Here is a 13,814-nt window from a genome sequence, read left to right as displayed (position 1 = left end):
AGGTATTGCTGTGGGTAGGTGATGCACTCAGTCAGGATGTTTGTTACAAATATTTATTTTCTCACAATGAAGAGAGGAAAGCAACCATCCTCCCAGCAAGGAGAAGCTGTGGCTGCTTCTCCAGGAGTGGTGGCTGCCTTCCTCCAGCTCCCAGTGGCAACAGGGTGTTGTTGTCATGCTCCCCATGCTGGGCTTTTTCCCCAAACTCAATGTGAAGCCAAGCCAAAGCTTCCTTAGTCTCAGCCACCTGGAGACAGGAGATCTGTCAAATAACCTGCTCACAAACATGCTTTTTTCCTTTAGCTTTCAGTCCACTATAACAAGCTGTTTCCTTCAACCACTTGTAGAGGTCAGAGAGAATCTCCCTACGTTATTTATAAGGGGGGGAAATGCAGTTTCTTGCAAGCCTTTCCAGTGATGCAGCACCATTTGCTCTGCACAAGGCTTTTAAAGTCAAGATTTCCAATTTACCATATTTTACAGCTTTCAATAGCAGACAGAGGCAAGCTCAATTTTACAAATATCAGCTTTAAAGATGAATATACAGAAATTATTTTCCCTACAATATCACAAGCTGCCTATAATTTGTTGCACTGTCTAGCAGCAGACATATGACACTATGCATATATTTTTTTACCCTGGGGAAAAGAAAAAAGAAACAAGCCCCATGTGATAGAATTTATATGCTCCTAGAAAGTCATTGTATGTAGAGGAATGAAGCTGGGTTAATTAACATTGATAACATACAGCTGTGTGCTGGCTTCAGGAGCGGTGGGTTGGCCAATGTAGACAGGGTGCAGCTGTGGCTGGTTCTGTTGAGGCTGGGCAGCCAATGAAGAGAGAGGAGGAAGAAGCAGAGAGAGGAGAAAACACACGCCCTGGATGAGGAGAAGGCAGCAGAGGAACTGGCATGAAGAGTATGTTGGTATGAGATGGTAAAAGACCTTGTTGCAGCTGGATGGTTTGGAGAGTGCTGTGACAATCACAGAAAGAACTGTACAAATCTTTCATCCTCCTTTTCATTATCAGAGAAGAGAAAAAAAAAAAAAAAGTGAGAAGCATTATTTTTTTCTTTAAGACAAATCCTCTGGGGATATTATTTGCAGGCAAAAAGGGATGTGTCCAAGCTGCCAGCTAGAAATTTTACAGCCTTGTGTTTTGTCAGTGGTTGCAACTAGGATTGTTTGTTCTGGTACAAGTAACCCTTGCCTCCTAGGATCTGAGTTAATAGCATAAAATAAAGACTTGTGACAAAAATCTAATGTTTCTTTTTGAGAAAAGGCTGTAATGCTTATTTTAATGGCCTCACAAACCAAGAAATGAAATTCCCAAAAGTCAGGAAACCCAGAAATTAAGACCCCAAAGCAACCCTGAGGCAGAACCCCCATTTTGTGGTTTCATCAGCGCTTCCCCATTTACTGGCATCACCCAAAATGGAAAAGGAGCTGATTTTTCCAAAAAAAAATCCAGCGGAGATCCCCTGCAAGCCCATGAGCTGTACACACCCCACACTGCCTTTCAGCCAGCTTGTGCTGGCTTCCTCAGCAGTAAAGTCACACTTCCAGAAACTCCAACATGGAGCAATTTCTCTTGTGAAGCTCAGGAGCAGCTTTTGGAAAGGCAGGATCCTCCACAGCTTGATGCTGTAAATGCAACAGCAGCTTATACCCATGATGAGGGAGTTCTTCTGTGAGCAAAAGCACCTTGTTTCCACCAGTTCTGCCAACTTACATGCAATATATGAAGTTTTCAATGTGCATCACCATGTAAAACTACAGAAAGTGTAAGTGCATTGTATTTTAACTTTTATCAGAAAATGGCCTTGCCTGCAATGCAAAGCACTGGATCTCCTTCATTTTCTTCTTCTTCATCTTTGTCTTCTTCCTCTTCTTTGTCTTATATTTGTCTTCTTTGTCGTCTTCTTCATCTTTCTCTTTGTCTTCTTCATCTTTGTATTGCTATTATTATTATAATTATTCAACATGTTTAACTTTTAGAACTAATCTGTAACACCCAGAGGATAAGGTCTTTTGCATTTATTGTCTACTGGGTGGGAAGCAGTGTCAGGTTAACCTCATTTAGTCCTTGCAGGTGCAGGTCATGCTTTTGCCTCTCAAAACCCTGTGCCTACATTGAGCATTTGCTGTGTGCTCCCAGCAGGGATAATTACTATCACATCACCAGAAAACCATCTGCTTCTTTCATTAGAGAGGCTCAATATTTTTGTAGCTCCCATAAGGCAAAATGTTAGCATTGTAATTTCTTCCGGGTTAAGGAAAAACCTCCATCTCTGGTGAGGTGGTTTTTTTTTCAGGGCTGTATTTTGATTTTTCCAGGTGCCTTTAAGCACAGTAGGCAATGCCACTTTGGGATAGAGTCTGGGGCAGTGACTGTTTCTTGCCTGAACTGATTAATAGTAGGTAAGATAATATTAGAGCAGGGATGGTAACCTGATGGGAAGTCATTTCAGTTTGCAAACCTGAGCTTTACAAATGGTTTGTAGCAACCCTTTTTTACTTAGCATATGCAATGAGCAGAATGAACCATACTCCAAAATATTCCTGTGAGATAAGAACATTTTATGATGAACTCACATCCTAATTGGGTTATATGCACTCAATGCAGCAACACGTATGTCAGAGCTGATAAGAAATTAAATAATTCCTGGCTAAATCAAACAAAACCAGAAGCAGATTAATTGTTTGGTCTTGTACTATTTTGCTGTATAAGCATCAGTTTTGGTTGCTCTTAGCTGGAAAGTGAGACCAAAGGAACATTTTTGCCCAGGAAGAAGATTGCTTTGCATCCCTGGTGCTGGCATCTTGAAATAAGCATTTTGTCTCTCTTCAAAAACACTGGACTGATCTCTAGTCCTGGCCTAGAATCCAGCTTTTCTTACCCCAAAATCTTCAGTTAAAGAGTCATAGTCAATAACACAACCCTTCCACACACTACATCTAAGGAGACACAAGCAAAACCCCAGCAGAACTCCTCAACCACTTCTGCTCAACCTTTCCAAAAGCAATACAAGGTGAGATGGTGGTAGATAGCTCAGCCCAAAAATTGTTGCTCAGATGGTTGAAGCAATTGAAAACAGACAACTCTTAAATTGTTAGCTCGGATACAGGAAGGTGAAGAAGCCCTTTGACAATACAGAAGATGTGTATCTCTGTGTACCACTGTGAGGGATGCTTTAGGGTCGCATCCTTGTCTTGGTTCATGGAACAAGGACAAGTTGGGAAGCATCCTTTGATGCCTTGTATTGGAGGAGCGCACAAAGGGCTCCCCAGGACAGGGTTCAGCGTGGGTCAGCTAGAAATCAGAAGCCACAGTCATTTAATAGCTCTGACTTTTTGTAGAAAGGCTTTCTATTGAAAATGTGCCATTCTCAGGCATTGCAATTCTCCAGTTCAGCTAATATAAACTCTCACACATAGTTTGGCCTATCTTCTGGAAGATTGGTAGCTACAAAGCTTGTTTTCACCAGGATCACAAAATCCTCATCTAGAAAGTTATGACAGGATTGGGTTTTATATGACTTTCAAAAGAATGCATGGAGTAAAGCCTTCACAGTCTTTTTTAAAAACAGTATTACCCTCAGCTATTCTTGCGTAAGCTGATTGTTAACTCTAACCTGCTGATTGTTTTTTGTAATGCTCATCATGTAAAATCCCAACCTGTCCAGAGTACATAGGTTAAAGATGTGCTTAATCAACAGCAATTTAAACACTGAGCTCTGGGAATCTGAGTTGTCACTTAACTGGTATATGACTGGCACAGCATTTTCATCTGCGTGGCCTTCAACATTTTTAGTGGGATCTTCACGTGGGTATGTATAGAGGAGTTATAGAGGACTGTATGAAAAGTTTATTTTATAAAAAGATTGTAATGATTGTTAAAAACATAAGAAAGAAAAAAAAAGGGGGGGGGGGAAGTGTAGTGGACTGAAGCTGGGTTAATTAGCATTGATAATATACAACCGTGGGTTGGCTTCAGGGGCAGCGGGTTGGCCGACGTAGATAAGCTGTGGGTGTGGCTGGTTCTGTTAAGTGGTTGAGAGCTAATGAAGAGAGAGCAGCTGAGGAAAAAACAAGAGAGGAGAGAGTGGGTCCTGAATGAGGTGAGGACAAGGCAGTAGAGGTACTGTATGAAGAGTATGCTGGTATGAGACCTTGTTGCAGCTTGATAGTCTGGAGAGTGTTGTGACAGGTATGCGTTGTTTTTGAGATCGGCAGTCTCATACACAGCTCTTTCTAAAATACACTTGGCAGGGTTAAGAAGTTCATCAACTGGCTGGGCCACTATCATCGACTCTTTTGCTTCAGGGGAGGTTAACTGAGGTTAATGTTCTCTCCTTGATGGGCAAAGGGAGAATTTACCTACTTTGCATAAAGAATTGCTAATTGGCCATGAAATGCTATATTCATTTGACCCCTTTCATATGTGAAAAGCTGTTTTCTGAAACTCACTGCCAAGACAAAGTGACTTACAGTCAATAGAAGAAGGAATGGAGACAGTCAAAGCCAAGAGGTCACAAGCAAAGAGCCACAGGGCAGTTTTGAGAAGATTTGTTGTAAGCTGGACCTGTAGAAGCAGTGCAGTCCCAGGCACACCACAGGTTGGAGCCCTCAGTATATCTTCCAGGGCCTTGAATCATAACTTGATTTCCACTTTTGAGGTTTGCCTGGGGACTAGCAAGCTCCAGCACTGGGATATCTGCATCCCCAGGGTCCTGTGTAGCCCCCGGGCATTGCACCCAGCCAGATTCCCCCCAGGAACTGGAGGGGAGGAATTGCACCCCTGGGTACCACATCCCCCTGGGCAGCGTATCCCCATGCCAAGTGTTGCATCATCTTCTGCCCAGAATTCCATCCCTCCCCCAGATCCTGCATCCCGCTGCTACCACATCCCCCCTGGTCACCACATCCTCCTGGGTATCACAGCTTTCAGCTGAGTACTGCAGCAAACCCCAGGTATTGCATCGCCCCAGGCACTGCTTTCTCTAGAGGTGCTGTCTCCTCTGCCCCGGGCATCATATCCCCCTGGTATTGCACTCCCCTGGGTAATGCACCCCCTTTTCAGGTATTTCAGCCCTCTAGTATTGGTTCGTCCCCGTGGGTATCTCACATTCCCCGCCCCCCCCCCCCCCCCCCCCCCCCCCCCCCCCCGTGTTGTATCCCCCCCCGCCGTATTGCATCTCTTCCTGAGTGTTGCATCCTCCCCCCCCGGGTATCTCATAACCCCCGGTACTGCATCCCCTCCTGGGTATTGCATCCCCTCTCAGGTACCAAATCCCCACCCACCCCGGGCATTGCCACCCCGCCCCGCCCCGGGCACTGCATCCCCTCCCTACCCCGGGCCCCCATCCCGGCAGGGCGGTGCGTCTGGGTCGGTAGCCCCGGTGCGAAAGCGAAAGCGAAAGGGAAGCGACTGGAACCACGCTGGACATGTCCGGCGGCGGCGGCTGGCGGCGGGGCAGCGCCGCGGAGCCCCCGCGGGAGCCCTGAGCCCCCCAGCCCGGCCCGGCCCCGGGGCCGCCGCCGCCGTCCCATGGCGCGGCCGCCGCCGCTGCTGCTGCTCTGCGGGACCGTCGCCCTCTTGCTGCCCTGGGCCGCCGCCGACACCGGTAAACGGGGTCCCCCGGGCTGCCTGGCCCGCCGCCGGGGCGCCGTCGCCGTCCCCGGGGTGCCCGCTCCGCTCCCGGAGTGCCCGCACTGCGCCCCGGTCTACCCGAGCACCCACTCGGGGAGTCCACGCCGCTCCCCGGAGTGCCCCCGCTGCCCCCGCGTGACCACACCCCTCTCTAGGTGCCCTCCCCCGGTGGGTTGCCCGCACTCCCCCCGGGGCACCCACATTGCTTCCTGAGGTGCCCAGGCTGCACCCTGCATTCTCCTTGTCACTCCCGGGTGGCCACCTCCCGCCCGCCCCACCCCCCATCCCCGATGTCCAGGGAGGCTGGGGGTGACTTTTAGGGTCGGTGTGATGGACTCAAGGGGGCTGCATCGCCGCAGGGGTTCACCCTGGGTGGGGTCTGTGGGTTTTCCATGGGGCTGTGGCTCGTTGGCAGCCAAGCATCGCTGCTGGACTGGGAATGTTTCGTTGTGTCTCGCCTCTCCAAAAGCATAGAATCATAGAATCGTTTAGGTTGGGAAAGACCTTTGAGATCATAAATCCAACCATTAACCCAGCACTGCCAAGCCCACCACTCAGCCATGTCCCTGAGCACCACATCTACACATCTTTTAAATGCCTCCAGGGATGGTGACTCCTTCACCTCCCTGGGCAGCCTGTGCCAGTGCTTGGCACCTTTTTCGGTGAAGACATTTTTCCTCATCTCCATCTAAACCTCCCCTGGCGCAGCTTGAGGCTGTTTCCTCACATCCTGTTGTTACTTGGGAGAAGAGACCGACCCCCACCTCGCTGCAACCTCCTGTCAGGCAGTTGTAGGGAGCGAGAAGGTCCCCCCTGAGCCCCCCCTCTCCAGGCTGATCCCCCCCAGCTCATCCCCGCCACCCAGCACCTATGTCATTTGCATCCCAGCATGCTGGGATGAGCTCATCCTCGCTGGCTTCATTTGAGATTGCTGGTGGGGAAAGCCAAAATAAGCAAAGCGAAAACATGCGGTCAATTCGTGCAAATATACCCCCCCCCCCTCAATATTGTACGCGTGTTTCAACCTGGAAATTTAATATCAGCAGGAGGCAGGGAATTCAGATGGAAATAAAGCAGCTGGGGGTATTTTCCCAGGAAGACTGGTACCTGGCACCATGGCTCATTTGGGAGGTTGGCTAATGAAACAATGAGCACTAGAGCCGAGACATGAATGGGAAAACTCAGCTGGCAAAGCTCAGAGGAACAGAGACAAGCAGGGAGAGGTTTTTGGCCACCCTGGGAGAATCTTGTCAGTTTTTCCTTGAACGAAACAGGAAAACAGAAGACAGATGTTGTTTTTTGCTGTGTATAAGTCTCCAGCAGTGTGCAGATCCAGGGAATTTGATCAATGTACTTCAAAGCAAATAAGAGACAGGCTTGTAGTTACTGCAGATCTCCTTGCTTGGAAGGCAGAGTTTTATCATGGTCATGGCTCTCCCCACCCACAAAAAATTGACATAATTTTCAATTATTTCAATTATTTCAAAAATTTCAATTCACTACTGAGGTATAAAAGGAAGCCTAAATCTTAGCCGCACAACTCCAGGGCTGTGGCAGTGCTGGAAACCTGAATCCCCAACAATATTCTCCCCTTTTCCCCTGTGACACATGCTTTATTTCATCAAACTAACTGAAATTTGTACAGTGATGGTGCAATCTTGGAGAGCAGAGACACTGCGGTTCTGTCATCAAAGGACTTGGGCATTTTTTGGAAGAGGAGATTATTTTACAGTCAGGTCAACCAGAAAAAAGGTGCTTCGGTGGGAATGGGATGACAAGATGTGGTTTAAAAGCTGAAAGGCATAAGCAGGACTTGCAAGTCCTTGTTTTTCCTGGACATTTTTGTTAGACACGGTTGCGGGTTATCTTGACACTGGAAGAGCTTTTAGTTCATTTTATGGCACGGCTTCAGGTGTGGTGACATGCAAGGGTGTTGTGAAACAGCCTGTGGAGCTTCCTTGAAATGCTCCCAGAAATTTCACCACCGCCTTGAAAGAAGGCTGAGAACCAACGTGCTTATGTGTGGCTGCAGCATCGCCCATGTCCTCCGGGCATGGCAGCTGCAGCTCTTCAGGCCGTCCCGATGCCAGGGGACATGGCATGGACCCACTGAGCACTGAAACGGAGCAGACCCTCCCTGGGATGTTCTGGGGATACATAATAATTTGGGGAGGCTTTTTTTAAGATTAAGATTTTTATCTCTGTGTGGTTTTGGTGCCTGGGGGAGCATGTAATCTTCCTGTCCCCACTGCCACCATGCTCCTGTCTGTATCCTCTTCGTGCTGCTATCTCCATTGTGCTCTCATCTCCATCATGCTCCTGTTCCCACTGCCATCACACCCCTGTCCCCAGCGGGCTCCTATCCCCATCACCAGCACTTTCCCACCCCTGTTGTGCTCTTGTCCTCACTGCCATTGCTCTCCTGGCCCCACTGTGCTCCCATCACCACCCCACTCCTGATACCAGCCCAACCGTGCATTCCTCCGTACCAAATGTGCATCATCCCAGCTGGGCATTGCTCCATCCATGCTGGGCATCAATTCATCCATGCTGTGCATCACATCCTGGCTGTGCATTGCTCCATCCCAGCTGTGCACCTCATCCTGGCCATGCATTGATCCATACGGGTTGTGCATCGCTCCATCCGGGTTGTGCATCACATCCCAGCTATGCATTGCCCCATCCCAGCTGTAAGCCACTCCAGCCTGGCTGTATATTGATTTATCCCCACTGTGCATCTCTCCATGCTGGCACTGAAGCATCACCTCTCCACAGCGGCTCACATTGGGGGACAAAAGCTGGCAGTGGCCAGGGCTGTGAGTGAGCCGTTCCCACGCTGTGGCAGGGGTCTAGGTGCGGGCACAGTCTCGGGGCAGCTGAGAAACTTTCACCATTGCACCAGAAAAAGAAGTGTAATTGCAACACCCCCTTGCAAAATCGACCTCAACTCAAGGCCAAAGGGGAAGCACGAGCCCTTCTGGGGATAAGAAGATTCGTAAATCATAGCCCATCGCTACCGCATTGTTCAGCCATGTGATGCTCAGATTTCAGCTGCCTCTAGGGCCATGGGCTGCAGCCTCCAGTGGGGAAAAAGCCCTGGGAAGTGGCTGGAGGACTCCTGCAGCTGCTGGAATTTTTCAGGTCCAGCTGCAAAACGTGTGGAGATAAAAGGGGGTGGTGACCACAGCTAAATACAGCAGCTGGTGGCAGGATGCAGCTGGGGCTGCTGGCCCAGGATGGTCACCGCAGGGGTATGAAATTCTGTGAAAAGTCTTTGGCAGCTGGAGAAGCTGCTACGAGTAACTATAAATGTTCTGGAAACAGAGCTTTTCCCTTCTCCATCCCCTGTGCACAGGCACAGCCATCTTACCACTGTCTTCTGGAGGCTGGATGACGCTCTCCTAGCCCCAGGGCAGTAACAATTCCCCATATCCACCCCCAGGCAGGATTTGACCTCCTTGCGTACCATTCAGCACAGCAAGCTGAGCTTCATTCCCTATTGTGATCTCTCCATCTCTTTATTTTTTTACCCTCCCTCCAGTGTCAGTGCGATGCAGCCACCCCAAGGATGTGGCCAACGCGCACATCAATGTGGGCAACAACACCCTGCTCAACACCCGCCTGCGCTACACCTGTAACCTGGGCTACAAGCGCAAAGCCGGTACCTCCAGCCTCATCCAATGCATCCTCCGTGATGGCTCCACCAAGCCTGACTGGACCAACACCACGCTGCAATGCATCCGTAAGCCCTCGCTCAGCAGCCAGGACACAATGGGGACCGGGAAAGGGGGACACCTCCATCACTAGTATGACGGAGGAGGATCAAAGGTGGCATGGGCACTGCCACTGACGGTGTCTCCACATTGTGTTTTCCCAAAGGAGACCCAGCTTTACCTCCACAAACTCCCAGCCCTGAGCTCCCAACTGCACCGCACACCGAGAGGATGACCCAGAGGGGTGAGGAAGGGGCAAACGCAGCCCATGGGCTTTGGTTTGGGGCCGCCGTGACTGTGGCTGTGGCAAAACCACAACCACTGTGGTGTGGAAAGCAAAATATTTCAATGGCATGATCAAATGAATGCAATTGTGTGAAATTACGCCATTTTGTAGCTGCTGGATGGGCATTATTTGCCCTCGATGCAACCTGCCCAAAGCAGGCACAAGGCTGAGCACTGAAATAATGGTTCTGCCTGGAGTGTGCCTTTTAATTTTTGAAATTAAAAGGTTTTACACCATTTTCCCAGGAGGAACCACCAACACCAGCCCGACCTCCAACCCCTCTCCAGCAGCAACGCCTGGGCTACCAGGAGCTGCCAGCCACTCAGCTGTGCCACCAGAACCTGATGGGCCATCACCAGAGACATCCACACCGTGGGAGATGCCCCCACCACTGGACACATCCACAACAGGAGAGGGGACAGCCCTGGGGTCATCTCTGGGGACAACCCCACTGCCCACCCCCCCTCCACACTATGCCGCAGGTCAGGCCACCTCCCTGGGGAAAATAACCCACCAGTGGGTCTACTTTCACCCAGAAAAGGCTCTTTTACTTTTTCAATGCATTTTTTTCCTTCTCTCCAAATCCTGCAGCATCCTCCCCTTTTCCCAGCTTTGCAGCTAAAAATCTCCATTTCTCTCTTCTTTTCCAGTTTCCACCCAGACCCTGGCCTATTCCATTGGTAAGTTGGGCAAAAAGCATTATTTTGGCAAGCAGGGGCTTGTTTTCCTTTATATTTTAGCTTAAAAGCCCTCCTCAGGCTGTGGGGGGTTTATGCCATGTTTGAGGGCAATGCTTCCAAGGGGGGAAGGATGCAGCACCCAAATTTCTTCCTGGGGTGGGGTGAATGTGCACAAAGCATTTTTGGCTCTTTGCAGAGCTGTTTTGTTTGAGCCAGGCTGTGCCTTCAGCTGTGCATTGCAAGATGCTCATTGGCCACTGCATCTTTCCCACAGGGCTCCCGGTGCTGGTGGTTGCCGGTGTTGTGGCCTGCTGCTGCTGGAGGATGAAAATGTAAGTGTGCCGAGCCCCGCGAGGTCTTTTCACCCTGGTGATGAGTTGTCCTTGGCCTGTGTGCTTTCCTGAAAGCCAGGGATAGGCCTTGGGGTGCCAGCACCGCTCCTCTCCCCTCCACAGGCGCACAGGGCAGGGCTACACGGTGCCAGGGACGGCCATCCCCTTGGTGGCTCCTGCTGCTGAGAACGAGATGCTGCCACCTGGTGTCTTCCCCATGGGCTGAGCACCCACCGCTGGGCAACTCTGTGGCACCCACCAGCCTGGAGGATGCTCGGGGCTCAGATGGAAAGCCAGATGCTTCCCCGAGTGGTGGAAGCATGTGGCAGAGGACATTCTGGTCCCCAGATGCCCTCTGCGTGGAGCATCCTTGCACCAGGGACATGTGGCCACTCTTCCCAGCCTGAACAAGTGACTCCAGTGGATGAGACGGCTTGAGCGCCCAAAGGTGTGCGGGTGTCCCATGTTGCGGCTGAGTGGTGGGTGGGTAAGCCCCACAGGCACTCCGGGTGGCGCACAAGCAGTGGGCATCCTGCATCGGGAGCCAGAATTCAGAGGAGGCAGTCCTGCGGGTGCTGGTGGTCAGCAGGGAGCAGGGTGGGGGCTGCCTGCCCCAGCAGAGAGCATTTAGGGTACAGGGGATGTGGTTTGGGTGCTGGGGGTGAAGCTGGGCTGCCCTGCCCTAAGAAGTGCCTATTGACTGGCCCAGAGCAAAGCCAGATTTGGGCTAGCTGGACGCCAGCCCCATCACTAGAGCCACTTTGCCCCAAAAATCAGAAAGCAGCGCTGCTTGTGACAGACAGAGAGGTACCCAGCCAAGCATCCCTCTGCTGCGTCCTCACCCCCTTCCTGCTCTCTTTCAGCCATTCGCCTGTGAGCCCGCAAGCGCAGTGAAGGGTGCTGATGCTGTACGAGGTGAGCCCTCGTATGCAGTTCAGGGACAGACACTATCAAAGACTGAAGGCAATAACACGACCTAGGAAATACTTTCCTTTGCATGTCTTCCCTTCATCCATCATCAGTTGTTATCCACTCATTTTCCCTTGATACAGAACTCATATAAGTTTTATACTGATGGCAGCTTTATGCTGATGTCTTTTTATGTATAAACATGTATATATTGTATATAAAATGCACACAGAGCAGTTGATTTTTTGTCTGGTTGGGCATCTCAGCAGCCATGATGGTGGGGAGGACAGTGAGGACAGACAGGAGCGGGGTTGGGGTGAAATCCACCTCCACAGCAGAAAGGGCTCACCAGCCACCAGTACTGCAGTCCTGTCGAGGCAAAGGGTGACAACAAGGTGGCAGCTGCTATTTCTCAGCTGGACAGCAAAAGGGGTTTTAGTGGTCAGCTAGAAAGCAGTAGGTATCTAACAACTTAACTTCCACACTGCTGTGTCTTGTCCTCCTGTTTGTGCCACTGATCCGGACTGTTGGAGCTGGAGGAAGCAGCACTGTGGATGTGTGACAGACAAAGCCCTCCAGCAATGGCACTGCCTCTCCCCAGCGTACCACAGGATGGCTGGAAAACAGGTGAGGCTGGATCACTGGAGGTGCCTGGTCCAACGTCTGCACTGAGCTCGGTGGTTAACATTCAACATCCAAGTCTTGGGTGAACTTCTGCCCATGCTTACGTGAGCAGAACAGGGAAAGCCTGATCTGGACTTGATGCTTTGAAAGCGAAAGAGCTAGTGAAACAACTACCATTCAATGGAAATCAAAAGGATACACGAGCTTCTTCCAGCAGGTATGGCTCATGGCTCTGGGCCCATGTCCAAGAGCAGATCTCTTCCAAAATCAGATTCAGTTTCACATGAGATCAGTTTTTTGGCTCTCTGCATGACACAGGTTCTGGTATGACGAGTCAATGCTGTCTTCAAACGCAGAGCGTAAGCCACCGTTTACAAGAGCACCATGCTGCTTGCACCACTGCTGCTGTGATGGCCAGTAAATAAATGCAACCCAAGATGATTTCTTAACAGAAGGGGAAAGAAAAAAGAAAACCTCAAGGCTATTTTTATTTTTTTTTTAAACAAATTTAATTTCAGGATGAAAAACGCTCTCCAGTTTATCAGAGTTAGACTGAAAGTAAATGAAAGCAGTTCTTCAGACACTGCCTCTCTCATTCCCTTATGGTTTGCTGCAGGAGAAGGGAAATAGTCTGGGGAAATCCCTTGGCTGCAAGTAAGGAAAATTAATGTATTCGGGAGAGATTAATGACTTCTAGAGCTGATAGTGAAAAATGCATTTTCCAAGAATAAAGCATTTCTTTGGGTACTTTTCAGTGTCACATTTCTTCTGATGGATCAGAGGGATTTCACAGAGACATGATGTGATGGAATAGGCACAGATATCCTGGCAGTTTGGTCACTGGAGGTGTTTTCTGGTGACAGAAGTAACAAAGGGGTAATTCTCAAAAAAAGCGCCGTCCTGTCTAATACTGTTTATATAGTGGATATTCTCCTGTGCAGTGATGCAGAGCAGGCCATGCTGACCAGCTCTGGGAAGGCAAGGCAGGGCTGGAGAACTCCTTGCAGATAGCTTAGAGGGTTCCTCTCAGAGCTGATCTGAAACCCTGCTCCAATATCCACCTGATTTTGGAGCTGGGATGTGACAACAGGCCTTGTCCTGTACCCAGGGTGGCTCTGGGGAGCTGGAGGGCTTTGTTAGAGCTGGACAGGCTGTTCCTGAAGCTCTGGGAAAAAGGTGAGCGGCATCAGAGAGCCAAAGCGCTGCTGTGCACAAGAGTGGCAAAGGTAGCCACCTGCATCCCTGCTGCCATCGCTCTGTGGGAGAAAAAGAGATTTCAGAGAAGAGGAAGACTGAAAGAACACTACCTCTGCTTCCAATCTCAAATGCAACCCCCTCACATCCAGGGAAGAGAACAATATGCCCAAAGCATCTCCTGCCACCTACCTTGTGAGGAAATCCCCTATGTGACAGCTTGTTTAACAGCTGCAACCAAAATGTCCCTGGATCTACCCCAGAGCCAGAAGGTGGGATTAAAACTCAAACCGGCCCCAAAAGTCAGATTGTCACTGGGGCGAGAGGTGCTCTGCTAATCCCAGATGGATGTTGCATGGCCTCAACCTTGGCTCTTAAGAGTCAGATATGGGATCTGACACAACAAAACCCCAAAACTGGCCCC

At 50.0% G+C, this 13,814-nt stretch overlaps 2 protein-coding genes across 7 annotated transcripts in view; one reads left to right on the top strand and one right to left on the bottom strand.

Moving 5' to 3' along the window:
* Positions 1–5,408: 5,408 nt before the first annotated feature.
* IL15RA (interleukin 15 receptor subunit alpha) lies at positions 5,409–12,943 on the top strand. Of its 4 annotated transcripts, none has more exons than XR_005828039.1 (8): positions 5,409–5,626; positions 9,194–9,394; positions 9,532–9,609; positions 9,897–10,133; positions 10,302–10,331; positions 10,606–10,663; positions 10,787–11,111; positions 11,527–12,943. XR_005828039.1 is itself a non-coding variant. In XM_040595440.1 (7 exons), the coding sequence occupies exons 1-7, from the start codon at positions 5,551–5,553 to the stop codon at positions 10,887–10,889; spliced, it is 783 nt and encodes a 260-aa protein (XP_040451374.1). In that variant the 5' UTR covers positions 5,409–5,550; the 3' UTR covers positions 10,890–12,943. The 4 variants fall into 4 exon arrangements, 1 of the variants encoding a protein (XP_040451374.1); XR_005828041.1 differs by having other exon boundaries at positions 10,787–12,413; positions 12,515–12,943; XR_005828040.1 differs by having other exon boundaries at positions 10,787–12,413; positions 12,490–12,943.
* Positions 12,872–13,814, bottom strand: part of FBH1 (F-box DNA helicase 1) — a 31,892-nt gene continuing 30,949 nt past the window's right edge. For all 3 annotated transcript variants that reach the window (XM_040595437.1, XM_040595439.1, XM_040595438.1), the window contains one exon: positions 12,872–13,452. In XM_040595437.1, the coding sequence (XP_040451371.1) occupies positions 13,333–13,452 (120 nt within the window). In that variant the 3' untranslated portion in view covers positions 12,872–13,332. The remainder of the gene's footprint in view (positions 13,453–13,814) is intronic.

This window comes from Falco naumanni, chromosome 5, assembly GCF_017639655.2.
Source record: "Falco naumanni isolate bFalNau1 chromosome 5, bFalNau1.pat, whole genome shotgun sequence".
Lineage (NCBI taxonomy): Eukaryota > Metazoa > Chordata > Aves > Falconiformes > Falconidae > Falco > Falco naumanni.
The sequence above is the reverse complement of the archived record's forward strand: the minus strand, read 5'-3'. Positions and strand labels throughout refer to the sequence as shown.

Coding starts and splice junctions, on each gene's coding strand:
- IL15RA (XM_040595440.1), top strand. CDS start 5,551: ATGGCGCGGCCGCCGCCGCTGCTGCTGCTCTGCGGGACCGTCGCCCTC. Junction 9,610..9,896: donor CGAGAGGATGACCCAGAGGG/GTGAGGAAGGGG, acceptor CCATTTTCCCAG/GAGGAACCACCAACACCAGC. Junction 10,332..10,605: donor GACCCTGGCCTATTCCATTG/GTAAGTTGGGCA, acceptor TCTTTCCCACAG/GGCTCCCGGTGCTGGTGGTT.